The sequence below is a fragment of the Urocitellus parryii genome, chromosome 9, assembly GCF_045843805.1.
Source record: "Urocitellus parryii isolate mUroPar1 chromosome 9, mUroPar1.hap1, whole genome shotgun sequence".
In the NCBI taxonomy this organism is placed as follows: Eukaryota; Metazoa; Chordata; class Mammalia; order Rodentia; family Sciuridae; genus Urocitellus; species Urocitellus parryii.
Genome location: NC_135539.1, coordinates 13,357,940 through 13,385,325, shown reverse-complemented (window position 1 = coordinate 13,385,325; position 27,386 = coordinate 13,357,940). Strand labels below are relative to the sequence as shown.

General features: G+C 49.4%; 1 protein-coding gene across 2 annotated transcripts in view; it reads right to left on the bottom strand.

The window, feature by feature from the left end:
* The window catches only part of Vps35l (VPS35 endosomal protein sorting factor like), a 99,246-nt gene that overhangs the window by 7,821 nt on the left and 64,039 nt on the right, over positions 1–27,386 (bottom strand). For both annotated transcript variants that reach the window (XM_026402461.2, XM_026402462.2), the window contains 5 exons: positions 27,269–27,367; positions 25,784–25,861; positions 24,500–24,614; positions 11,498–11,637; positions 4,290–4,455 (listed from right to left, as the gene is read on the bottom strand). In XM_026402461.2, the coding sequence (XP_026258246.2) occupies positions 4,290–4,455; positions 11,498–11,637; positions 24,500–24,614; positions 25,784–25,861; positions 27,269–27,367 (598 nt within the window). The remainder of the gene's footprint in view (positions 1–4,289; positions 4,456–11,497; positions 11,638–24,499; positions 24,615–25,783; positions 25,862–27,268; positions 27,368–27,386) is intronic.

Below are 27,386 nucleotides of genomic sequence, written 5' to 3'. Positions count from 1 at the left end.
TGACACTGGCAAGAGCTAAGGGCAATACGCCGGACACAAAAGGACAACGCTTCACAGTTCTCACAGGAGGTTCCTGGAACAGGCAGGTTCATATTGACAAAGTAGAACAGAGGTCACCAGGGGCCGGAAGCTGGGAGGAATGGTGAGCTAATACTTGGTACAGGATTTCAGTTGAGATTAAAAACTCTGGAAATGGATAATGGTGATGGTAAGTGTGTATGTACTTGATAAAATTATTAAGTACACAAATCAGCTTTATGTTATGCACCTTTTATCAATAAAAAATGTTAAAGGAAAAAGTCTTAACAAGTCTAGCTCTTCTGACTTAGGAAAATCATCCCAAGAAATTTATCCTAAGAAATATTGTTTATGAATATGTAACAATGAATCCACTATTATGTATGATTGTGATTCACCAATAAGAAAAAAATCTTCCTAATAAGCCAACAGATGTTCAAAGATGCATGTATGTAATACTCCTTAAGCTGGTGGTTATTGTAATGAGAGGAGAAGCAAAAAAAGTCCACCAATTTGAATGCTTTGTGGTACTGTTAAGGCACCATGGAGGCGATAAAAGCACATGATCTATACCCTCCAAACAGATTTACTAAGAGCTACAGTATATTAAAGGAACCAAACAGCACACATAGCAAAGCCCCTACATATAGCAAATAAACAAGTACATATACATTTCCCAATTTATAATTTCCTAGGAACTAATTTAAATTTTTAAAATTACATTTCATTATCTTGTGTATTTCCTGGAAGCTTCCTTGAATCTTTTGGGGGAACGGGCAGGTGTAAGCACACATCAGTTAGCTAACTGATGGCAAATAGTTCCAGGGCCGCTTTCTGTTCATTGCCAGTTGACATTTGAGGAACAACAGATGTTCACCAGCCTTTTATTTTGAAAAACCCCACTGCAGTGAATCTGCCTGCCTCTGAGAATCACCAAGCCTTAACATTCGGCTACTGGTGTGCCAGTCCTGGCTGGCTGGCCACTTTTTTCGGCTGAACCATTTGAAGGCAAGCTGTAGACACACTGCCTAAGAATGAGAGCGCGCTGGCCTCCTTGCTCCTTAACTCCTCTGTCTGCAGGCAGAGATGATCTGATCTCATCCTGTGCTGGTCATCCAGGGGGACCCTCCTGGGGACCTCCAGGCTGACTGCTTCCTTAGCAGGTACTCATGATGTTCTTGGGAGTGACTGACCTGGGCTACGGGGTAAGCCCAGGGTTTGAGGTGGCTCCCACTGCCGAGCTCAGCTGCTGTCTTGGAAAGAAGGCAGCTACCAGAAGAATCTGAGTCCGAGTTACAGAGTGGCAAAACTGCAGTTGAAGAAGAAATTTCTCATGTCTGCTGCTGAGGACCAGAATAGTTCTGGTGTGAATTCCCAGTCTCCCTCTGGGATGAGTCTGCTCGAATTCTGATCAGCCCAGCTCTGGAGGAGAGGGAGGGGCCAGGGTGTGTTCAGAGCAGGTGGTTCAGCCACTCTCACACACACAGCATCTACGGAAAGAGCCTGCTCTGCACCAACTCCTGAGCTAAGAACTGGAGTTGCAGTGGGGACAAGAGCAACTGGTGTTGCCCCTGCAGAGGAGCACACAGCCCTCAGGCCACACAGACACAAGCAGGCAAGCATACAGGGAGTGCCGAGTGCCAGCAGGGGCAGTTCAGGGATCATGGGATCCACAAATCTGGGCTTTGGATGGACTGTGGAATCAGTGAGAGGCTCAGAAGGCAATTCACTAGAGTTTAAAAAAATAAAAAAAGAGGGGGAGGGGGTTTTATCTGTGCTAACATCTGGCAGTCACAGAGGGAGAGAGAAGAGGATGGGTTTGCAAATCAGAATTAATCAGGTCAGGGCAGGGTGTTGAATGGGGCTGTGAGTCCAGACATGGCTCTGGGGGAGGGGAGGGAGAAATGTCCCTCGCAAATGGCCACCAAGAATAGCCTCTGATCTCTGACCCAGGGATCATGAACACAAACGCTTTAAGAGCCTGGCGGGTGACGTGGAAGAGTGAAGACCTGGGTGTACTCTTCTAGCAACGACAATGCTCCACAAATGGACACCCAGCGTCCTGGAACAGACTTCATTTCCACATCACACCCACACTCCTGCAAGCTGGCCTGAAGGACTGGAGCTACTGCTGTAGGTAATGTCAGAATGTTCTTTTTATTAATCTACAAAGAAAGCAGCCAAGTTATCCTTTGTTGATGCAAAAATGATCTTTCAAAAACTGAGTCAATGTTGTGTAAAAGCCTGCCTAGAACAGGGAGGGAAGCAGGGAGAACAGAGTCCCCAACCCCGCGGAGCCTGCTGGCTTCCTGGGTCTCTCTTCTACTAAGACACTTGTCAGGTCATGATTGTGCAGCCAGAGTAAACACAGCTGGGCTGAGGAGGAGGGACAGAAGATCCACCCTTTGCATCTTTAAAAAGCTAGAAAACAAGACTCCTGCCTGTCAAGTACAGCCTTGCTCCCTTTGCCACTCGGGCCTGGCCATCTGACCCTGGGACAACTACTGAAGGAAGGAGTGAGAGGGCGGGGTGCAGCCTGCTTCCGACAGGTACACAGGCCCCGCGTGGCCCTAAAACTTGTGTCGTTCAGAGCTTTCTTCGGATGTCACAAAAGGGAGAAGAAAAATGTAAACAAATCCAAGAAAAGATGCTTAACCTTATTCACTCATCAAAATGGCTAAGCTAAAAAGGACCCTATCAACAGAATGAATGGAACCCTCCTCGATGCCAGTGGGAATGGCAACTGCCCATTTTGGAAGACCTTGAGGTAGTTTGTAGCAAAGTCGAAAATAAGCAAACCCATGAGCCAGCAACCCCAATCCCAGGCGTGTGCCCGAGAGAGATGTCCTCTAACATCCACGGCATGTGGTGCCAGGACATCCGCAGCAGCATCACACACAGTGGTCCCACGTAAGAACCAGGAGGCAGCCACCATACAGGGTGGGGGAAACCATGGCGCGTCGGTACTGCGGAGTGCTACAGTCCTGCAAAGAGGAGCAGCTGCAGGCTCGCACGACAAGCTTCACCTAGCACATCAGACACTGAGGGACGCTTGCAGAGTGATGTCATTTACGTGGGACTCAAAAACTGCTAACTTGTAAGGCCAGCAGTGAGAGTGGTGCTGGTCTGTGGTGCTGGCTGGAACGGCCACAGGGGCTCCAGGGGAGCTTGTCGTGTTGTTTCCTGATCTGGGTGAGGCTACCTGGGCATGTGCACTTCCTGTAACTCACTGAGCACCGTTTCCTGTAGGAACGTTACAGTCATATTAAAATACCTCACCATGTAACTGAAGCAGAGTAACACAGGCCCCCGGGTATGGTGCGGACTCACTTCCATGGCTACCTAGCCAGGAGCCTGAGAGCAGATCACGTATGTCTCTGGGGCTCCCCTCGTTCATATGTAAAGAGGGGACAAGAACACCTCACGGCAGCACCATGAAGACTGAGGGAGGAGAGGCCTGTGGGCTCTGGCGCAGGGCCTGGCAGCAGTTAGGCGCTCTGGTCACCATAGCCATCTTTACATCTCCATCAGCAGCCCCCCAATCCCAGCTAGAGTGCCTCTGAGGTCATCACAGAAGGCCCCCCTTAGCACCACAAGTTTGTCCACTGCAATTTCCAAGCACAACGACACTTTTTTAAAACCTTAGCATTCACAATCATAGGCCAAAGCACTCAATAATCGGGCTATTTTTTGGAAACCAAAATTTGGAACTGAGGGTCTGACAAGCAGGAGGATACTTGGGTCCAGCATCAGGACTGTCCTGTTATGCCCTGGACATAAGGAGGCCGTTCCCAAACCTGTACCAGAAGTTCAAGACGGCCAGAAGCAGGTGGGGAACAAGGGTCTCCTCCTCAGCACCTGGGACTAAGGGCGCACAGGGCCTCAGCATCACCTGTGCAGGTTACAAACACTCTCCCGAGGGTCCTGCCCAGACGGGGAGCAACAGGCTGGGAGAAGCTGGTCCCCGTGCGCATGTCGCCACCATCAGGTTATCCTACAGCACACCCATCTAACGTCATCTGATGGTCAAGATGATCTCAGATGCTTGTTAAACAGACTCTCTTCTTAGGGATTCTGTTTAGAAGGGACAGGAGGGGGCTCAGAAATCTGGACTCGTGAGTTGACTCAGGCAAGTCCCAGATGGGTAAATTCAGTGAAGCCCTGGACGAGGAGGACACGGTAGATGAGAGACCAGGGAGATGTCAGGGAGACACTGAAATGGCCTTTCCTGAATTTCAAGGACCGTGTGGCTAGGGAGGGGAACCCGCTACCTTTGTCGATGTGGTACAGGTACATCTCCTGGCTCATGGCGGACAGCAGGTGCAGGACACAAGTGTAGATGCGGATTTTGTCATCGCTGCTGTCCTCCCAGGTGTAGTCTTGGATCACATTGAGAAGCTCTCGAACAAGAAACAGGACCCCGTGTTCAGGATGATCCTGGTGGAGAGGCGAACCCGGATAAATAAGCCTAGGTACGAAGCGGGAGGAAGGAAACACCCAAACCAAATCAACACCCCAGACACCCAAAGCCCCTCCCCCAGCAGCTGTCGGGGGATTAATGTGCCAGTTAGTTCACGTGGGCCGCGCCACCCAAGAGCAGGGTGAGCAAAACAGAGAGGCTGCCTGGGAACCAGCTGGGAGTCTCCCGTTCAGGCCCAAGGAACTGAAAGCAGCTACCTGTCACTTAACGGCCTGTTTCCAGAACCATTTTTTGGTCGTGATGTGACAGGGAAAAAGTTCAATTCAGTTCCAAAAGGTGTGTGGTCACGTGGCTCTTCCCCAGAACTGCCAAAGCTGCCTCATCCCACGAGGAATACAGCCCAGCGTCCCCGCGAGCAGCCCACTACCGCAGCCCAACCCGCCCTCCATCCAGCCACATCACCTGGGGCCCAGCCGGACACAGGGGGCACATTCGACAGGTTGAATGAGGAAGGCTGAACAAAGGAGTATCTATCTGAAAACCAGGGCCACTGTGCAGGGAGCTGGCAACCAAGGTGAGGCCCCAGGGTCTGGACACTTGGGAGGGGGGTCAGGGGGAGGGGGTGTGGTGGTTGCTGGTCGCATCCTCAGGGTGAGGCCATCTGGCATAGATGAGGCCTTTGGTGGAAGAACAAAGCCACTGCCAAGAAGCATGGCCCGTGAGCATGGGGGGACGGATACCCCAACCTTGCCCTCCAATCTCAGCAGTGCCTCCTACTGGTAAACAGGTGGAAGCTGGGAGGAAGGCTGGTCCGGGGACACAGTCCCCAGAGGCTGGTCTTCCCAGCACAGAGCAGGACAAAATAAATAAGAACAGCTCCTGGAGCTCTTCAAGATACCACCGTGAACCCCAATTTCACAGACAGGAAGTGAGCTGCAGGGAGGGCACATGACCCCAGGTCACTGTGATGGTACATGCAGACCCAGCAGTCTGGCTCCAGAAGACATTGCTAACCATGGGCAATGTCTTCCGAGGCATGTCCCCTGTCCCCCCACCCCACCCCCTGCAGTCAACCACCCTGAAGCAGGTATGGAGCACACCAAGAGCTGAGCCGGGCAGAGTGGCCGACTGGCGGGACTCGCGCAGCATGGCAGTGCCTGGGATGGGGACGGCCTTCTGTGCAGGGTTGACACCTATGGAACTGCACCCTGGCTGCTCCACTCAGTTGGTCTCCACAGGCAACTTGGCGCCACGCGCCTCTACTCACAGCTCCTAATTAGGCTACTTTGTCCTGCTGTGAGGATGTTCAAGACGTTTTATTTAAGGATCTGCCCTGGGAATAACAATCTGAATGTTCTAGTAATTTACTTTCAACCAAATGCTGTAACCCCTCATGGGGGACCATTCCACACACCTTCAAACAGGTGGAACGAAGGGTAACATGGAATTCAAGGTTCGTAGGGAGCCACTTCTGTGAGCTTCTGCTCCCAACCGAAGGGTGAGGGGTTATTTTCAATATGCATACAGGCAAGTTTCCCATGTGACACCCCTGCTTCAGTGGTTGACATTTAAAAGGCACTTTGATGGCTCAGTGCCAACTGAGGTATACAGAATTTTTTTAAAGAAGGAAGGTCCTGGATACAGATGGCTCTTTCAGGGGGAAAGGTCCCCCACTTTCCCCTGGCAAGACACTTCCCAGGCAGAGCAACCAAATACCAATAAGGTGGGTCCCAAGGGGCACCCAGCTGGCTTCCACCAGCAGCAGGTCCCCCCACCCCGCCACACTCCTTAGGAAAAGGAATACCCAAGAACCAAATGACTGACTCCCAGGAAGCCAAGATGGGAGGCAGCCAAGATGGCGGCAGAGAGGAGATCCTGGCAGGCCACTTAGTAGCTGATGACCCTCTAACTGCTTTGAGCCTCAGTTTCCACTTCTCTGAAATAAGCATAACAAACAGGCTTTATTCTGAGTATTCGTGAACTATTATGGGCTGGCTCATTGTAAGAGGCACAAATGATTAAATAAGGCCCTCGAGCAAAGGAGCCAGACATAAGGGCCGGGAGAACAGAAAAGGAAATAAGAAACATTGGTGACAAAAAAAGAGGAGACAAATGCCAGCCGATGGGTCCTGGGCCCTGTGTCTCCCGAAGCTCGCTCGCTCGCCCTCCTCCAAGCTCTGGCATCTCCTGGGGACAGCCCCTCTGGTGCACAGTGCTCCTCCTCACCTCGAGGCCTTTACCCTCGCTATGTCCTCCCAGCCCCCTGCACCTGGTTAACCTCTTATGCCTCTTCCTTCAACTCTCAGCTCAGCAGCACTTTCTCAGAGATCTCCCCTGGGGCTCTCAGAGATCCCTGCAGTTCTTTGTGATCAGTGTTAAATGTGTGTTTAACATCAAATCTGTCTTCTGAAGTGAGGTCCCTTCCTCTTGTGCACATCCCAATTCCCAGATCAAAGATATCTGTGGGATAGACTGAACAAGGGAAGCTTGGGACCTGGACACCTTGCTAGGCATATGGCTGGACCTTCTCACAAGGAAAAGGAGGATAAGAGAAGTCTCCCTGCTGCAGCATCCATGATCAATGTCAGAAAACTGAGGATGATGATGTTCTGATACCTACAACTACAGCTGAATCAAAATTAGGCCGAGTCGGGCCCAGTGGGGCATGTCTGAAATCCCAGGGGCTCAGGAGACTGAGGCAGGAGGATTGCAAGTTCAAAGCGAACCTCAGCAACAGTGAAGTCCAAAAGCAACTCAGCGAGACCCTGTCTCTAAATACAAAACAAAACAGGGCTGGGGATCTGGCTCAAGGGTCGACTGTCCCCAAGTTCAGACCCGGGTACCAAAAAAAAAGCGGCGGGGGGGGGGGGGGGAGCCTGAAACTATGACGCCAAACTTCCTGGGTCAAATCTACTTTATTTGCCTAGCCAAATGTCATTAAATGAAATGTGTCAGCTCAAGTACATAAAGAAGATTGTTCTGCAGACAAAGTGGGCCACCAAGAGACTGACAGACTGAACCCAAAGCAGAATGCTTCAGAATGCTCCAAAAGCTCACCATTGGCAGAGGAAAGGAGGCCAGTCTGGGGAATACCTACCTGTGCATTAGGAACATGAAACAGGCCAGGTTCTTTATCTGGTTGAAAACTACTTAGTTCTAAGCAAATGAAGTGAACCAAAGCTTTTCAAATCATCCTTTTAAAAAGCCCTGAACACTGTTGGTAGAAATGTAAAATGGCACAGTCACTATGGAAAACAGTTTTGAGGTTCATCAAAAACTTAAAAGGCACATATCTGGAATCCCAGTGACTAGGGAGGCTGCAGCAGGAGGATTGCAAGTTTAAAGCCAGCCTCAGCAAAAGCTAGGTGCTCAGCAAGTCCGTGAGACCCTCTGTCTAAATACAAAATAGGGCTGAATATGTGGCTCAGTGGTCGTGCCCGAGTTCAATCCCTATTACAACCCCCTCCACCAAAAAAAAAACCAACAAAGAAAAAACACACAACTTGAAAATAGAATTACATGATCTAGCAATCCTGTGGTTAGGTATATGCCCAAAAGAAGGCAGGTGCTTGAAGAGCTCTGAGCACACCTGTGTTTACTGTGGCACTATCAGAATGGCCAAGATGTGGAAACCACCTACTGGGTCCACAGATGGATGCATAAAGAAATGTGGCCTACACATACCATGGAATACTATCTACCCTTAAAAAATGGTGAACGTCTGCAACATGTGACAAGCGGGCTGCAGGCTAAGAATGCTCTAAGTGAAATAAGCCAGCATCACGACAAACACAGCATGAGTCCACTCATGTGGGGAATCAGGCAGCAACAGTGTCTGCACAGGAGGGGGAGGAGAAACGGGGCAACTACTCCAGGGGCAGTTTCCGTTAAGTTCTAGGGGCGTGCTGTCCAACACTGTACCTGCAACCAACAATACCGTATGTATTGTTATACACGTGCTATAATTTGTTAAAGTGGTAGATGTCATGCGGTCTTACTGCAATAAAAAAATTTGAAATTTTAAACAAGTTGTGGTTATGCATAAATGGTAAAAAGATCAGTAAAGGGGAAGGGGCAGGGAGTGGGGAGAGGGAGGGAAGGAGAGGTGCTGGGGTCTGAATTACAAGATCTATTCCATGCTTGTATAATTATGTGAAAATGGATTCTACTGTCAGATGTAACTAAAAAGAACCAATTAAAAAAAAAAGTTGTGGAATGAAAGGTTAACAATCTGAATCAAGTTAAGTGGCAGGCGGGAGCTGTCGTCTTACTGGATCTAGTCATGGTGGGCATGGCTCAGGTGTGTGCTCCATCTGACCATCTGCGAGCTCACCTGCTCTCAGTCTTGGCTATTCAGGCTGAACATGCTGATGTACCCGGAGCTGGCAAACAGTTACAGTATTCTCCTTGTGTCCAGGTTACGTGCCCAGACCCCTAGTGATGCCTGAAACCACCAACAGTACCTGATCCTGTATATGCTGCTTTCTCCTGTATGCAGTTACAAAAAAGTTTTATAAATTAGATACAGTAAGGAACTAAAATAGAACAATTGTAACAACATGAGATAATAGGTTACAATTTTTTTTTTTCCTTAAAAATGTTCACCTTTTCACTTAAAGAAATCACTTCACAGCTTCTCTCTGGCAAATTCAAACCACCAGCATCACTACTCTTGTGCTTTGGGTCATTACTTAGCAAAATAAGGGTTACTTGAATGCAAGCCCTGTAATGCCAGACAGGTGATCTGTAAACTCAGGCTAGTGAGTGAATATAGAGCAGGTAGCATATACAGCGTGGATACACTGAACAAAGGGACAAATTACCTCCCAGGCAGAATGGTGCAAGATTTCATCAAACTTCCCACAATGGCACACAGTTTTAAACTTATGTTTTTTTTTTTTTCCTGGAAATTTTCATTTAATATTTTTGGACTGAGGTTGACGTAGGTAACAGAAACCACAGAAAACAAAAGAGCAGACAGGAGAGGTTTCTGTAACGATGCTATAGCTCACAAGATAGAATGCAGGGCTGCATCCCTCAGTGACAGTGAGCAAACAGCACAGTGCAAACATGCTGAGCTCAGATCATGCAGGCAGGCTCTGGCATCAACAGGCCCAGGTTCAAATCTTGCTCTGCTACTTCCTAGCTTGTGGCCTTTTCAATGTCAGGTTCTCCTGAGTGGAAAAGGTTCAAAAATCCTGGTTTGTGGAGGTGGGGGAGGATTCCCAGAGACTGACAGCTGATAAAGGGCTTCAGAACAACAAAAAACTGGGCACCCAGAGAGGTGTAGATGGCTACATATAGATGGCGGCTATTCTTTGCCTCGTCATTACTAAATCCCAGCCAAAGCATGTGCACTGACATCAGCGACAATAACTAAAATCTTGAGAGCAGAGGCCATTCCCTCGATGCCTGAGGAACCAGGCAGGCAACAGAAATGGGTTTAATGCATCTAGAGGAGCCCAGGGGAGCTGAAGAAGTGCACGCACCTGCCTGACAAGGGGCTGCTTCCCAGGTGTGGCTAACTGGCCAGGTCATGGAATGTGGGCCCCACTGGCAAAAACTGATTTTTCAAAGGGAGCCACAAATTTGGGTTTTCAGTTTTCAAATTTTAAATGTGGGCAACTCACTCCAGACGTTTCCATCACCACATGGCTGACAAGCATGACCGCAGGCTGGACTCCGCCCTCTGGTCATTGATTTGCAGCCCCAGGGACAGAGGTCCGGGACTATGAAGCACTTTCATAGCCATCAATTCGTTCAACCCTTGCAGCTATCCTGCAAGGTGGGCACTCTGATGACATAGAAAGTGACAAACAAGGCTCTGAGGGTCACACAACACCCCCAAGGTCCCAGAGCTACCAAGTCATGGGGTCAGAACTGAACTCAACTCTCTGACTCTGGGGACAAAGGCTCCAGAATACCCTACACAGACAGTAAACACTTCGACCACCCCACCACCTCCACCGGCTGCCTCGGTGGACACTGGGATTTTTTTTCTTTTGTCCTCTCACATCATAAGTAATGGACTATCCAAAAAGGAGAGCCACTGACCGTCAATACGGCACTAATGGGGATCAAAAGCACTTCACCAAGTATTGGTGAAGACACTCCAGGATGTGCCCCGCAGCTCTATCCCTTGACTCTGGCCCACCCCTCCTGCAGCACCGCCCACCCACCTGCAGGACGACAGAGGTCTGCACCCTGCAGTAGGGGCCTGCGGTTCCAGGGGCCTCCTGACCCCTCCCCTGAGAAGCTGGGAGCTGATGGAGAGGAGTTTGCAGCTGGGACGCCTTTTGTTTCCCCAGCTTTGCTGAGCTCCGTGTAATCCACATCCCAAACAACGGCCGCGTTTATAATGCACAGTCCAACCACTGTCAGTGGCTTACAGAGCTGCAATCATCACGCTCCATTTCAGAACATTTCATCACCCCGAGCAGGAACCCCACACCCATGGGAGCCGAGTCACTTTTCATGGCCAAGTTCAGAGTTGTGTTTCTCCCTAAGCCTGAATCACTGAGGGCTTCTGAAAAGGCCGACTCCACTCAGGGGCCTGCTCCAATCCACTCAGCCTCCTGGGAGGGGGAGGAGGTGAGATTCCAGTCCAGCTGTGGGGGTCCTGGGGTGGCCCCTGCCTAAGCCTCCTGTCCCAGCAATTGAGAGTAAAATGGCCTGTGTGTTTGTGTCCCCCAAATCCACACAGTGAAACCCTAATCCCAATGTGATGATATTTAGAGGGCCCTTTAGGAGGTAATTAGGACCCAGAAGACCCACCACCCAGAAGGCCAGAGAGCTGGCCCTGGCTTTCTCTCTCTGCCACATGAGGATGACAAAATCATGGCTGTCGGCAACCTAGACGAGGGGTCTCACCAGAATCGTGCTGGTGCCCGGACCTCAGACTGCCAGCCTTCAGAACATCGAGAAATGCTGATGGGTCACACCTCAGACGACACACCCAGACCATAGCACAGGAACCTTCGGGATACCGCACTCTCAGGGCTCCCAGCACAATGGAGGCAGGGTGAGGAGAGCTCCCGTGGCCCTGGCGGGGCGACGTACCGGGACGATTAATAAAGTAGAGAAGAAATTGCAGAGGAATTCCAGAAGGAATGGCTCCGAAGGCCGCATCTTCCCGTCGATATTTATCATCTTTGGAACTTCTGGAACGAGGCTTATAGCAGCTTTGAAAAAAGCATCAGCTGTGAGAGAAGAAAAGTCAGTATGAGAACTCGGGGGAGGCCAGGGGGGTTCCCTCCTCACAGGGCCTGGAGGGAGCTTGAGAGTCACAGAAGGAAGTCTGGCCACACTGAGGGCCTAGCGCCCCTGGGGCCCAGCGGAGAGTGTGGCAAACCAGCAACACGGCAGCTCAACTGCCTTTAGATCAGGGACAAAAACAAACAGGATTTTTTTTTTTTTTTTTTTTTTGGTGAGGGTGGGTACTGGGGATTGAACTCAGGGGCACTCGACCACTGAGCCCCACCCCCAGCCCTATTTTGCATTTTATTTAGAGACAGGGTCTCACCGAGTTGCTCAGCACCTCGGTTTTTTTTTTTTTTTTTTTTTTTTAGTTGTAGATGTACACAGTACCTTTATTTGTTTATCTTCATGTGGTGCCAGGGATGGAACCCGGTGCCTCACGCATGCTAGGCAAGTGCTCGGCCACTGAGCCACAACCCCAGCCAGCACCTTGCTTTTGCTGAGGCTGGCTTTGAACTCACAATCTTCGTGCCTCAGCCTCCCAAGCCACTGGGATTACATTCTTGTGCCACCGTTCCCAGCCAGGTAGGGGACTTTTACAGAGAGGCTAGAAGTGACAAGTCACCTGGGCTGAGGGCCCAACCTGGGATGGCTCATGGACCCCACAGCCACCACACGACAGTGTCGCTGTCAGCAGGGCCACTCCGTGTATGAGAAAGAAGGAGTGGGACAAGGAGGGACCCACCTAGCAGCAGTGACCTGTGTATGTGGCAGGTCCCAGCACACATGGCGGAGCCACTGCTGAAATCCTGGATTGTGTGAGGCTTTAGCACATGCCATTTTTATTAAAGAAATAACCACTGACATGCCTGAAGCAATGTCCGCGTGCACACACGTGAACACATGCACACAAACACCAAGCAGTTTTAGAGACTCCCGACTAGGGAACAGTTCCGGAAATATTTTAAGAGAGATGAAATAATCTGTAAAACAAGAAGGCTTCAAAACACGGAAGGAAAGGAAAAAGTCGGGGAGGGGGAGTCAATGCAATGGGAGGGAGAGTCCTTTCAAGAACTGCCTGAGTATCCACGGTGAGAAAAAGACTCAAGGTCAAGACTCCGACCCGCTGTTGAAACCTTAAACTACCCAACAAGATCAGATGCGTTCCGGTCCAGATCTACTTCCACCGTGGAATGCGGTCGGTCCACTGGGGCAGAGAGAAGACCGCGCGTCTGGAGCCGGGCGATGGCTCGTCTTCAAAGGAAAGCCGCTCCTCACAGGCTTTCTGCAGGACTCAGCTCTGCTCTGCAATCATCCGTGCCAGGCGCCTCCAGATCCCGCGCTCGGCAGCCTCGCCATGGCCTCCCAAGCACAGCCAGTAGCCAGCAGGGAACAGGACACTCACGGGCAGTGTGCCTGCTCAGAGGGACGGGGAGGTCCACCTCCCAGAAGGACTGAGGCTGCAGGATCCTCTATCTTGTTGACAAGTGGCAGGAGATGGCACTGCTCTGGAGCCCTTAGGACCTCCTGGGGTGCCTGTAAGTCACTCATGTTTGGAGCCCTCGAGCAGTCCGGGAGACGCTGTGGTCACGTCCAACCTCAGCTGGGGAGGGGAGCTCAGAAGGCAAGGGGCAGCTTAAATCACCCAGGCACGGGAAAATAGAGTCCAGTGGGTTCAAAGGCCACCACCCTCACCTTTGCTCAGCCAGCAACTCAGATTGTTTTTTAATCAAGAAACACATGCCCGGGGCTGGAGATGTGGCTCAGCGGTAGCGCGCTCGCCTGGCATGCGTGCGGCCTGGGTTCGATCCCCAGCACCACATACAAAACAAAGATGTTGTGTCCGCCGAGAACTAGAAAATATTAAAAATTCTCTCTCTCTCTCTCTCCCCCCCTCTCTCACTCTCTATTTAAAAAAAAGAAACACATGCCCGTGAGTGCAATAATCTGATAAGAGGTTGATTCAGAACATATGAAGAACTCCCACAACATGACGATGACAAAGACAGGCAACCTGATCAAAAAATGGCAAGAACCAGAACACACCTGACCAAAGGAGATATACAATGGACATGCGAAAACACTCAACACCATCAATCAGAGAAACGCAAATCAAAGCCACAGTGAGATGTTGCTTCGTGCTCATTAAGACGGCGTTTACCAAAAAAGGGGAAAAAAGAGAAGTGTTGGAGAAATTGGGTCTCTCAGCACCACTGGTAGGAATGTACAAAGGTGCAGCTGCTATGGCAAACACTATGCAGGTTCCTCCAAAAACTGAGCACAGAATGACCCCCAAGATCCAGCAGCAGCATCTCAGAAAGACCTGCACCTTCACATTTACCGCAGCATCATTCGTGATGGCCAAGAGGTAGAAGCGACCCAATACCGTCAAATGAGTAAATAAAATGCGGTCCATGCACACAGATTATTACTCAGTCTTAAAAAAGGAGGAAATCCTATAAACTGGCACTTCGTGCAAGAACCTTGGGGACAGGACGCCAAGCGAAACCAGCCAGTGCAGGACACTCACTGTATGATTCCACTTTTATGAGGCAGCTGGAGTCATCAATCATGGAAAGCAGACAGAATGTGACACCAGGGACTAGGGGAGGACAGGTGGGGGCTGCTGGCTAACGGGTGTGAGGGGGCAGGCATTCATGGGTAGAAGAGGGCGAGTGGGTTTTACAAGATGGAAAGTCCTAGAGCCCCGTGGTCCACAGTGTGAACCCTGCCCAGTCAACACTGCTAAACCAAACACTTAAAATGGTTAGAAGGGCAAATTTTACGTATTTACCTCAATTTAAAAAAGAGTAAGAAATAAAAAAAGAAATGTAAGTCCCAGCATCCGGGGACAGGGAACGGAATCGTGTCCCTTCACCCAGAGCACCTGACAATAGGGAGGAAAGCCTGAGCCACCTGGCAGGTGGAGTATGGAGCAGGGGTGGGTGAGGCAGGGAAGAGGCAGGGCACCATGGGGAGGCTGAGCCAGAGTGGCAGTAGAAGACACCTGACGCAGACACACGCCAGGCACTGGGCAGAGATGCAAGCTCTCCTTGCACGTAAGGTCAATGCAACGCGAGAGGTCGCTTCTCATTTTCACACCTGAAGACTGAACAGAGGCGAGGTCTGAAACCAGGTCAGACTGCAGAGCCTCAGTGGCCTCTCTTAAGGTGGCCGTTTTGTGCAGTGATTCTTGTCAAACCCAAGGGGAGATGGGGCCGGACTTCCTGAATTTGGGGGTCCTTTTTAAAAAACTGTGTGGCTTGTTGCTTTCTCTCTTTGCTTTGACTGCTGGGAAACTCAGAGCTAGTTTTCCTCTTTGGTTGGAAAAGGAAACCCAGCCCTGATGTTACCCACTTCAGCCTTCGCTTCTGATTTAATTCCTTTCCAGTCCCAGCCTGTGTGTTTGTGGTATGTGGCTTTATCACATCAAAAGTCTTTTAGTGTAAAAGTCACCTAAAAATCAAGTTGGGAAGTAGGTTGGGCAGCATAAAGCCAGGCACGGAGGTGTGGGCCTGAAATCCCAGTTATTCAGGTGGCGGAGGCAGGACAATCGCAGGCTCCAGGCCATTCTGGGCAACTGAGGGAGGCCTTGTCCAAAAAATAAGATGCAGCATGTTCATAACAGCCGCCTCCACCCGAGGCCTCCACAGGAATGGTTCTGCTCTCCTGGAAGGCAGCGAGGTTCAGCTGGGCCTTTGACTTGAGGGCCTACTGAGCTTCACAGCGCCACAGTCTTCTCTTCCAGTGACCCCACATTTCACCAAAGAGCATTTAACTCGGCATTCACCAGCTGAGCTGACCACCCCTTAAGAACTAGATGAGGAAAAGTCAGAAGCTGAAAACAAAAAAGCAAACTACCCAATTCAAGAATGGACAAGGAACTGCCAAGATGTTTCTCCAACAAAGTCGTCTGAGTGCCCACGAGAAGGTGCTCGCCACTGCTGGCTATTAGAGAAGCGCATGTCAAATCCACGAGGCCACTTCCCCCCACGAGGAAGGCAGCTGCTGGCAAGTGGTGGGGAAGTTGGGAACTTGGTGCCTTGCTGGTGGGAATGCAGAATGGTGTGGCTGTCGTGGAAAAGTCTGGCTGTTCCTCGAAAAGTCACACACAGGGGCTGGGGTGGTGACTCAGTGGTAGAGTGCTTGCCTGGCATGTGTGAGGCACTGGGTTCCAGCTCAGCAACGCATGTAAGTAAATAAAAGTCCATCGACAATTTTAAAAAGTCACACACAGAACCGACGGCTGACCCAGCAGTTTCCCTCGCAGCGCATGCCCCAGATAAGCAGCAGCAGGACTCGGACACTTGTACACCAAAGTTCACAGCAGCATTATTCACAACAATCAAAAGGCAAAAACAACCCAAGTGTCTGTCAGCAAATGACCAGATAAAATGGAGACCTAGGATTAAATGGGAGATTAGCCTTAAAAGCGAATGAAAGTCTGACACAACACGGATGAAGCCGGAGGGCATCATGCCAAGCAAAATAACTCCAGAAGTGAGCCCGCGGGTACGCGTACCTAGAGCAGGCAGATCAGAGAGCAGGAGGGAGGGAGGGAAGGGTACAGATCCTGTGGGGGAATGAGATGCCCTGGAAGGGACACGGGTGATACTGCCCAGCGTCATAAACGGACTTACTGCACTGAACTGTAGTTAAGATGGTCGGCTTTACCTCTGGTATACTTTACACAATAAAGAAGAAAAAGAGCCCAACTATCCCCGATGTTACCGCCTTCACAGAGGCGGTACCTGGACTTGCCTGGAGCCTGTCCTCCTTCCGCAGGAGAAGCCCACTGCCCACCACCTGGTGGGCTGTGCTTTCCAGTAAAACCCTAGGATATCGGGAACCAAGAGCTCTCCTCGGGGAACTAAAACTGCTCCCAGCAACTTGAAAGAGTTTTTTTCCATTTGTGTGTGTATTTCTGAGTGGCCCAGAGAATGTGCCTACTATATGTCTCATTTAAGAGAGTAGTTTTGTCCCCTGCCCTTGGCTAGCCTCACCCGCTCCACCCAGTTTTTATTCTGGAGGAGGGAGCTAAAATAAACAGCCATTTTAGGCTCGGGCATGCTGGGTTCCAAAGCAGTTTTTTTAATTTCCATCCCCAGAAGACAGGCCCCATATAGAAAACACTGTCTGGGAGACTTCTCAGTGTTAGCTTTATAGTTATAACCCAGGTCTGACATGCAGAGACAGGTTTTCCTCCAAGATTAGAGCTCTGAATGTCAACATCATTCTCTTTTAACCGCCCCACCCCTCGCCCTCGCCCCAGGGTATTGGGGATTGACTCCAGGGCGGCCCCTCAGTGCTAGGCAAACACCCTACCACTGACCTATATCCCCAGCCCTTTATTTTTAAGAGATGAGGGTCTTGCTATGTTGCCCAGGCTAGCCCCAAATTGTTGGGCTTAAGCAATCCTCCTGCCTCAGCTTCCCAAGCAGCTGGGACTACAGCTGCATGCCACTATACCTAGCTGATGTCAACACCATAGGACAGGGTAAGATTATTCAGGATAAAATGGGTTGAATTTTTTTTGTAGCTGGATATGGGGGCACACACAGTGACTTGGAAGGCTGAGGCAGGAAGATCACAAGTTCGAGGTCAGCCTCAGCAACTTAGTGAGGCTCTCTCTATGCAACTTGATGAGACTTTGTCTCAAAATTTAAAAAATAAAAATTTTCAAGTACCTTTGCTTATATTAAAAAAAAAAAGTCCTAGAGAAACGAGGAGAAATCAGATTCCCATTCATAAGGAGTAGCATCCTAGGACTCCCATGCTGAGGGAGGACCACTCTAGGCCTCTGACTGCAGGGTTCTGCACTGAACTCACAGGGACACACCCTCCGTGGGACCCTCCAGGATGCGGCTCTGCACAGCTCAGCAAATGCACAAAGATTCTTCTCTGATCTGCTTCTCCTGAAGTGAGTCCTACTTCAGGACTTAAGCCCTTCGGACACCCCCACTTTCAAGGACTCTTTCTTGAGGGTGTAAAAGGTTCACACTATGCTCTAGGGCCTGTTCTGGCTCCTGCAGACAACTCAGGAGCCACTGGCCTCCCATGTGTTTGCACACCTGCAGAGCCCTGCTGCTGCTTGGTACCAAGCCTCGAAATGTGTCTGTCTGAACACCAGGGGTTCACATTCCAAGAAGCTGAGACTCCAGTCAACTGGACAGCTGTCAGAAAGCTGTAAAATACTTGAAATTAAGATGCAGGTCTGCACATTGTCTGCAAGAGCAGAAAATTTGGAAAGAATCCAAATATTTTTCAATAGAAGGAACTTTTTTTTTTGGCGGGGGGAGTAGATTGGGGGCTTGGGGAAAATAATTCATACCACTCCCACAAAAGAGAAACAGAACCCCATACAGCCATTACAATGAGGGGTGGAGCTGTATGTTTTGACATGGGGTGCCAGGTGGGGTGCCTAAGATTTACTAATAAGCAAAAAAAGCTTATGAAAAACACTGTAAAAGACAACCTCATTTCTTTTTTAAGGTGAGGATTGCACAAATATGAGAACACAGAAGGAGGGAGAAGATGGAAGGCAGGCGAACTGAAGAGCCCAGGGAATGTGAGAATAATGAAGATTTTTAGAGGACCTACAGGAGGAAAAATTGGGGAAAATGTCCAACTCATTAACATTATATTTTTAGAGGAAATTGGTAGGGGATACAGAACATATTATTGGAGACTTACTTTGGAACTTTATTTTTAGAAATCTGGTATTTCTGTATTATTATTTTTTTCTTGAAATAAGCATTACAAATTTTTAATAATAAAATAAAAAATTTAGATTGTTTTCATCAAGCTACAAGACAATCTCTCCAAACATCCTTCAGACATGATAAATTTGAATTTAACTATGACCTACAAGAGTAGGTTCATCCTTCTGTGTCCTTGGCACTGGAGATGTGGAATATGGCTCAGGACATGAATCATAAGACTGTCAAGAAGTGATAACCCGGTCCATCCTCAGGGCTGGTGTTCTGTTTAATAATGCATTACGTAAGTGCTAATGGATTTTTTTTCTCCTTTCAGTATTGGGGATTGAACCTGTGGCCTAGCACATGGAAGGCAAGGCTTCTATCTCTGAGCTACATCCCAAGCCCTTTTTATTTTGAGGGAGTGTCTCCCCAAGTTGTCCAGGCTGGCCTCAAACATGCAATCCTCTTACCGTCTCTCAAGTAGTTGGGGTCACAGATGTAGCAACTGTTATCATTTGTCATTCCTGAGGCCCAACAAGACTTCGAAGGTAACTCACTCCACTCCTAGACTTTCACCCCTCCAGGTGTCCCCCTCAATAACTCGGCTGACAGCTGTCCTAGTCCAGGGAAATCCAGGAATGGAAACGTCACAATTTCTTAACAAAAAGTGTCCCACAGGGTTGCAAACTCCCATCCCTTGAACATATTTTATGAAAGCAGGGGTCTGCCAATTTCAGTGACAAAGATTTAAAGAAGTTTGAATGCCGAGAGAAAATTAAATACCTCATTCATTACTGCTTAATTGTCACCAATGACAGCTTGATCTAACCTTGATTTTGCCACCTGGTTTATGCAGCATGCCCTTTAGGTTCACTCGGGACATCAATATTTAATGTGAAAAGCCCACTTGGGACATATAAATTTCAGGAGGCTCCTGTGTGCTTGCTCCTGTCCCCCACTTTTATCTCTGAATCATCAAGCCCACTGAGCCAGACAGCTGTGCTACACAATTCCCACCCCAGGGGCTGCAGAGTGGCCTGCCTGCATCCTTGCTGGGCTCACAGGGGTGGAATCCTCTGAACATGAGGTCTGCACTTCCCTGAGCAGAAAGGATCAGGATTCCTTCCCTCAACTCTGTTTCCTTAATAAGTTTACCTAGTACTCAATCCATAACACACATACCTGTGTTAGAAATGCACCACACATACCTGGGGTTAGAAATGAGACTTTATACTAAGGTACAGAGGCACGAACCCAACGCCAGGAGGGACGGTGGTCAAGAACACCTCACGTGAGGAAAGGCCACTCAGTAGCCAAACACTCCTGGGCAAGTCACGAGCCTCGGTTTCCTCATCTATAAACCAAATATAAACGACCTGACGACATGTACAGTATAAAACTGTTTTGCCAGAGTTCAGATCTGTGCAATTAACTGGATCCACTCTTTCCTTCTAGAAGAACTGCTCCCCGCCTCCAGGCCTTCACTCAGCCTAGAATGCCCTGGACTCACTGTGGCACATCCCGACCCGCTCCCTCCCAGGCACTTCTCTCTGAAGTGCCCTGGCACATTTCTCGGGTATGTTGCGTGGCGTTACCAAGTGGCCTGCGCAACTGGCAGACAGATCTGCCGCCCCTCCAGCACAGACTCTAAGTGGGTTCTCGTTTCTGGCACAAGGCTTGCATAAAAAAAATGACCAAGAAATGGCGGGCAGCAGGAGGAAGGAAATCGGAGCCACCCACTCTTGTAAGTTGAGAGAGCTTCTGGGGGAGACTCATGGCACCCACCTTCTGTGGGCTGCAGCAGGGCTGCCATCCAGCCCAGGCCCCTGCACAGCCTAAGGAGGCTGGACCACGTGTCACAGACGTGAAGGTGCAGGACAAGCTTTGTGTCATCTGCCCACCTGTGACTGTTCCAGCTACAATAACCAACTGGGCGCGCACTCACCAGGTGGCTCAGGGTTTGAGCAAATGGTCGCATCAAGCTCACTCTTCAGAGGATGTTCTGACCCAAGACCTTAAATACAAACCCCAAGGACTCGGTAACTCTCTGGAAACCATTTTTCTCCTTAGGAGCCACCCTTTGCTCTCTGGAAGAGGAAACTCGAAGTTCTCTGCTGTTCTGCTGTCCCTGGCACTTCCTGTAGCAAGAGCTTCCTGACGGGCCTCCAGCAATTGCTCTGAGCTTCCCATGTTGCTCGCGGGTCAAAGCAGCACAGCACCTTGGTTTAATGTGTCCACGAGCCTGAGCACATGCTGGAACCCGACTGGTGTCTCTATAAATATGAAGTTATTTAATCCTACTAAGCAGCTTTGAGGACCCTCTTCTGAATACTGTCCTCTGCTGTGAAAGTTGCCATTTTACTTCTCAGTGTTGAGAATTCTACTGATCTCCCGACAGTCACCACCCTATCACTCAGCACTCAACTGAGCACCCATAGAGTGGGTGACATGCCAGGAGCCAGGGACACAAGAGCAAGCCAGACAGATGGGACTCCTGGAGCTGGTGCTGGGGGATGGCAGACACTGTGTACCCACTACCTGTTAACCACGGCGAGGAGGGCCACGAAGGGCACAGAGGGGTCAGGATGGCACGTCTCATGCGATAAACTGACCTAACTTTACGTATCTGCAGGGGACTGGTTCCAGGACCCCTGAAGACACCAAAATCCAAAAATGCTCAAGTCCTTTATATAAAATGGTGTCATATTTACACACAACCTATGCATACCTTCCATATGCTTCACGTCATCAGCAGATGTTATCACTCATAACATCTCATGTAAGGTAAACACGACGGGCATGACGAGATGAAAGTCTGTGGATGGATGGCACAGATGCAGCGCCCCACTCTCTACCCAAGTATTTTCCGTCTGTGGTTGATTGACTTCACAACTCCCCTATCTCCCAAGATCACAAACAGGAGAGATAAGGAAATAAAGGTAAAAACACAGGGCAAAAGAATCTGCTCTTGCTGGGGCCTGGGAAGAATCTTCTAGAAAGAGCCACTGACAAACATGGCCAAGAAGTTATCTGGTATAGAGGCTGGAAGAAAAGATAAAAAGGCATTTCTGGGCTACCTCCGGGAGAGAAGCAATGCCCAAACAATGGTGGCAAGCCCTCCTTTTCTGGAGTCCGCTGGGTGACGGGTAAGACTACAGCAGGTCCCAGGGATGCCACCGGCCACAGTACCAATGCACACAGAGAACAGCGCTGGGCCCGCCTCACACTGTGCCTGCATCAGTGTCCCCCAGGGGCCTGCCTGGGGTCCTAGGGGTGTCTTTGTTGGGCTGGACCCAGACCCAGCAAAGCTGAGTGTGATGGGGGAGATGGCATCCGGCTGGATTGAGGAAGGCAAGGAAATAGCTCAGGGAGGTTTTAAACCAGGATGTGCCTGGACAAACAGAAGTGGCCCATTCCCACAAGCTCCACTTAATTTATATTTAGCCTTCCCCTTCTCAGTAATTGAACGCATTATTTATTTTGGCCAGCAATTGCTACACGTGGCTTTCAGAACAGCAATAATAGGCTTTTAAGGTTAGTACCCCAGCATTTAGGGACTCAAGTAAGAGTCATCAGATAAATTTTTAAACATGGACACCACATTCCTACCCCCTGGCAGCAGCTTAAAGGCCAGGGGTGAGGCCGACGGGGAACCCAGAGTTTTACAAGATGGCCACTGTCTGTGTGTGAAGTATGGGGCTGGCCTTCCAAGGCGGTCCCTTGGTGTGGACCAGGGCACCACAGGGAGCAGGGCAGGGAGAACACCTCTGCACAAAGTTCTTGGAACAGAAATTTTTTTTTTTTTTTTTTTTTGGCAGTAGCAGGGCTTGAACCCAGGGCTCGATCATGCTAAACATTGTTCTACCACTGAGCTACATCCCAGCCTTTGAAAAAAATTTTCAGTCTTGCCAAGTTGCCCAGGAGCCTCCAAACTTGCAATCCTCCTGCCTCTGCTTCCAGAGTTGCTAGGACTATAGGAGTACGTCACCATGCCCAGCAGCCTTAGCAGATCTTTGGATGACAGAGAAGCATTTGGCTTGAGAACTTTTGCTGTGCTTTTTTTCCCCTGGAAGTGTGAAGCACTGAGGGGCTCCAGTCATAAATCTGTTCAAAATCTGCAACATTCAAAGTCAGTTCTGATTTCACCAAGTTGGCAGGAGAAATTTCTAGGCCTCCAGAGCCTGCTCTTGCAGTGCACAATCTGCCCGTCATGCTGCAGGCAGAATCGAACACAGAAGGCCCCCAGGTGGCCATTCCTGAAGAGGGAAACGGCCCCTAAGACTCGAAGTGTCTCCTAATTTCCATTTTCCCTTCTTCAGGTGTTTGATGGCAGCTGTTCACTGCTGTTTTGTTTCTTGCTACCCCATCGTCCTTAGTAAAGCCAGGTCTAGAAGAAAGTCCCACATGTACCAACACAGCGAGGACACGTGTCTGTCCTAGGCAGAGGGGGGTGTCCAGGATCAGTAAGAAAACGTCAGCTCATGAGCCACGACGATAATGAGCACGAGGTCACAGCATGATGGCGAGGGCAGGGGGCTGTGTCAGAACATTCTAGAAAGAGGGAACAGCCAGTGCAAAGGCTCTGAATTGGGAGGCAGCTTATTTCAAAGAACATGAAAAGGCCCACATGGCCAACTCAGGGACACGGGGTTTAATTCCAAATATTTCAGGAAACAGCTGGAGTTCCCAGAGCTGACAGCAAAACCGAGCAGACTGAAGGGGTTCCTGGAAGGCACCATGTCTGAAGACTTTGACAGCCAGAGTCCTGTGTTTGAATTAAGATGCAGATGACACCAGAACAGCCACGTCAAGGACCCAAAGAACCGAGGAGTCAGAGACCCCACTCCCCACCAGAACCAGACCCAGGAGAGCCACCCGAGTGGACGCAGCAAGTGCTGAAGCAACAGCAGCAAACCCCACGAGGCTGGGGCGGGGCAGAGCCACCCCATCTACCCCCCTCAGTGGAGCCTGGGACCCCCACAGTCAGCGAAGCTCCCCAACTGCTGGCCAGCAGGTGCCCCGCGTACCTACTGGTTAAAGGGCAGGGCTGAGGGTCCGTCAGGGTCTGAGCACTGGCTCACAGACTCCCTGGTGGGTCCACCCAGCCAGCTTCTTCCCCAGGCTCTGCCTGTTTCCTCACCCGGGCAAGCGACCCCGGGCGTGGGGGCAGCCTCGCGTGGCTGCTGGAGGGTGAAGGAGAGGTGTGTGCAGAGGGCCTGCCACACAACTGACGCTGCCTGGGATTTCTCCAGCTCTCTGCCTGGCCTGCTGGACGGACACCCTGCCACCAACCTGCCTGGGTTCTGCCTGCAGCACCCTGGCACACGCCACTGACATGGGTGACCAGGGAGTCCTACACCAAATCCCTGGGACTCTCCACCTGAAGACATTCTCTTGGCTCAGGTGTGGGGCAGGCCAGCACACGCCACTGACATGGATGACCAGGGAGTCCTACACCAAATCCCTGGGACTCTCCACCTGAAGACATTCTCTTGGCTCAGGTGTGGGGCAGGCCAGAGTGTGCCAGGAAGCCAACATCCCAGATCAGAGCACAGCTGATGACAGATGGCACTAAATGGTAAAGAACCTGTCCTCTTCACCCCTCAGGAAGAATAGCACACTCATGTCTGGGAGAGAGCACTGTGCATGCTCTGCTGGCCCTTCACTCTCTGATCGTCGCTGGGGTGGCCTCTCAGATAAGCCCCTCCCACCCATCCCTGGGCATGCTCCTGGGCCTCCCACAAAGCAAAAGTTTTACCCACACAGCAAGCAGCTATCCTTGTACAGAGATAGAGGCATGCAAGTAGAATCCTAGGGTTGCAAATAGAGGAACAAACATCGACAACCAAAGCAAACATAAAACTAGGGTGGCCAAGCAGTGCTAACCTCTCAAATTCTCTAGCTGGGCTCAGCTGCCTGAGCTGGGTCTGAGAGGGTTTTTCCAGGGAAATCTCTCTGCTCTATAGCAAATGGGTGGGTGGCTGACAAGCACCTACTCAAGAAACAGGCTTAAGAGAGCATTTATTGATCACTTTCCTCCTGAAAGAACCCCCCACACCACACACACATCACACACACATCACACACACACACACTCTCACACAGCGCAGCCAGCTCTCCTGAGCAGCAGGGCCGTGCTCAGGGGGAGGGATGGCAGGCTTACCTTGGGAGAGGCACTGGTTGGCCAAGGCAACCTGGCCAGAGTGCAGGTAGAGGTTGAGCCGGGTGAAGATGCCCACCAGGGAGGGGATGGTGATGAAGCAGTAGGCGACACAGGCCTGGGAAAAAGGGGGGGACGCAGGTGAGACTGACATTCCTGTGTTTGGCCCTCATGTTTCCAGGCAAAGATGCCCCACGACCCCCTCCCCACTGGCTCTTCCCTCTTGCCTTGCTGCTCGCTCGCTCATGACCCTCAGGAAGATGCAAAGGGGGACCTCAGAGGAGGATGGCATAGGAAAAATAATTCCTCCTCCATCACTGCAGGAAGTATGCAGATAACACTGAACATGGGTAAATCTCAAAGCAACCCATTACACCAAACTTAGAAATGCGAACAAAGAAGAGATTGGTGGTAAGAGCCCAAGGGCGGCTGGCTCTGGGAGGCCTGAGGTTCAAAGAGGCAGGCTGGGACGCTTATCTTTCAACGTGATCATTGTGGCATGACTTCATTTTTAAAGCCACGGATGAGTGTTGCTTTGATAAAATTTTGAGCAATGCATTCAAGAAGCTGAAATTTACTTTCAAACCCGAGCCAAACTCTTACCAAGAGGAAAAAAATGTACTAAGATTACCAGTTATAGTCTCGTTATTTACATATAAAATTTTATTATGAGAGAAATAACATTATAATATTATAGTAGATTAAAATTAGAGGCAATTCAGCTGGCACACAAAAATGAAAATCCATCTCCCACCAGCCTCCTCAAAGCACACAGGTTCAAAGTCTCTTATCTGAAATGCTCAGGACCAGAGGTCCTTCACATTTCCTAGTTCCTTGGATTTTGGAACGCTGGCATATATAAAATGAGGCTACCTTGAAATGGGACCCAAAGGTAAACCAAAGTTCACTTAGGTCTTATATGCACTTATACACACAGCCTGAAGGTCATGTTTTAAGTGATTTTGTGCATGAACGTTGGTGCAGAATGTTCCATTTGTGGCATTACATGTTGGTACTCAAAAAGTCTCGGATTCTGGAGTATTCTGGATCTGTGGATTAGAGATGCTCAACTTGTACTAAAATTCAGACTCCTTTGAGCATTTCTTTTTCAAATAAGAAAATGGATCAGCCCATAAATATTCAGGGAAAAAAAATCAAGCTGAAATTTCAGTATTAAACCAGCCTTATCACGACACCCTCGTCTTTCTCTGGAAACAACTTAGTAACCTCCCAACTCAACAACCCACCAGAGGTGGAAGTCTACGAGTCCGCATCTTCACAACGTACCCGGACAAAGGCCGCCGTCTTTCTGGAATGATTTCCTTTCATTACCTTTCTTGTTTCCATGGCCAACCGGTTCACACTCTGATTTGTTAAGAAATAAAACAGAAATGGTAATGAGATGACAGCCAGTGCAGAGGAACTTCTTCCACAGAGATGAGGGCACTAACTCAGACGTCCATGCAAACAGGCCATGTGGTCCAAGACTGGTGAGCACCAAACCCTCAAGTGCCACGGGGCCAACAGGATGGCCACTTTCCTGATTCAGTGGGTTCACTTACTCCACTTCCAGAAACCCCACATTCTAAGCTTAAGATGGTAGAGAACTTCGAGAAACCTCCAAGCGTAAGAGCAAACTATCTGCTTTAGCTCCTCAGTACTAACAATAGGAACAGCAAGAACGGTGGCTCCCGGCCAGCTAGAGCACACTCACTCATGTGATTCTTATACACACATGGGGTGGGTGTATTACCTTCCACTTTTCAGTCTCTACATATAGTTAAGTTTATTTGTGCTGAGCAACCTGCTAACTAGAGGACACAAATGCATAAAAGGCTATTCTCCTCGAACAGACATGTAGCAATTAAAGAGCCTGAAGGAAGCGTTTGTGGGAACATAGGAAAATTCTACCTACTATTTCCAAACTGTGCACATGGCACCCCAGGGTGCTGCAGCAGCCACAGGGCACCACAGTTTTTAGGGAAACAGAAACTGCTGAACACCGTGCAAAGGGTTGGTGTGAGGTAGCTCACAACTCAACACCAGACTGTCTGCCTCTCATCCCTGCAGCCACATTAGACATTTGCAACACTGGGCTCTTGCCAATGATAATGACGATAAAAAGCAAGTACCATGCAAAAGTTAAAAAAAAAAAATCAATTAGAAACAGAAAATAAGGGTAGCAGTATCTGATTCCAAGGTTGGGAAATTGTGCAGTGCTCAAGAAGTACATGCACTTCATTGGTAAGTAATTATGGCTAAAGAACAAATAAAAATATTTCTCTTTCAATTTATAGATACTATTTTAAATAGCTACCGAGTTGTTAAGCCATATATACTAAATTTATCTGAACCTAACTTCATAATAAACAGAAATGCTACTATGTCTTTGGGCCCAGGGACTATCAAGTTATTGTGAGAGGCCATGATCTGAGAAAACTGGGACTTGAAGGTTGGGCAAGAAGGGACTCTGGGATACCATCTCCGTAACTCAGTGAAATGCTTACCTCTGCTGTTGGCAATGCAGAAATAAGAATATGCAATTTTCAGAGAAAAAGAGGTCAGTAAGTCCACCTTTAGTCTTGGTGCTCAGAGCACCAGAATCTATGCAAAGGCGTAGATTTCTTTAATCCTTGAGAAATTACCTTTCAGACCCAGGAGAATAGAAGCAACATGGGCCAGAAGAATCCCAGGTTAAGACTGGTGTGTGTGGCACACAGATAATCAATAAAGATTTATTGAGAGGACAAAAAATAAATTGAAAATCCTTACATGAATCAGCTGCACAAGCACAGGCTCCAGATTGCAAAACATCGACCTGGACTCAACGTAAAAACTCAGCTGCTGTTCAAAATCACGGCCAAAGGAAACCTAGAATCAAGGAGAAACA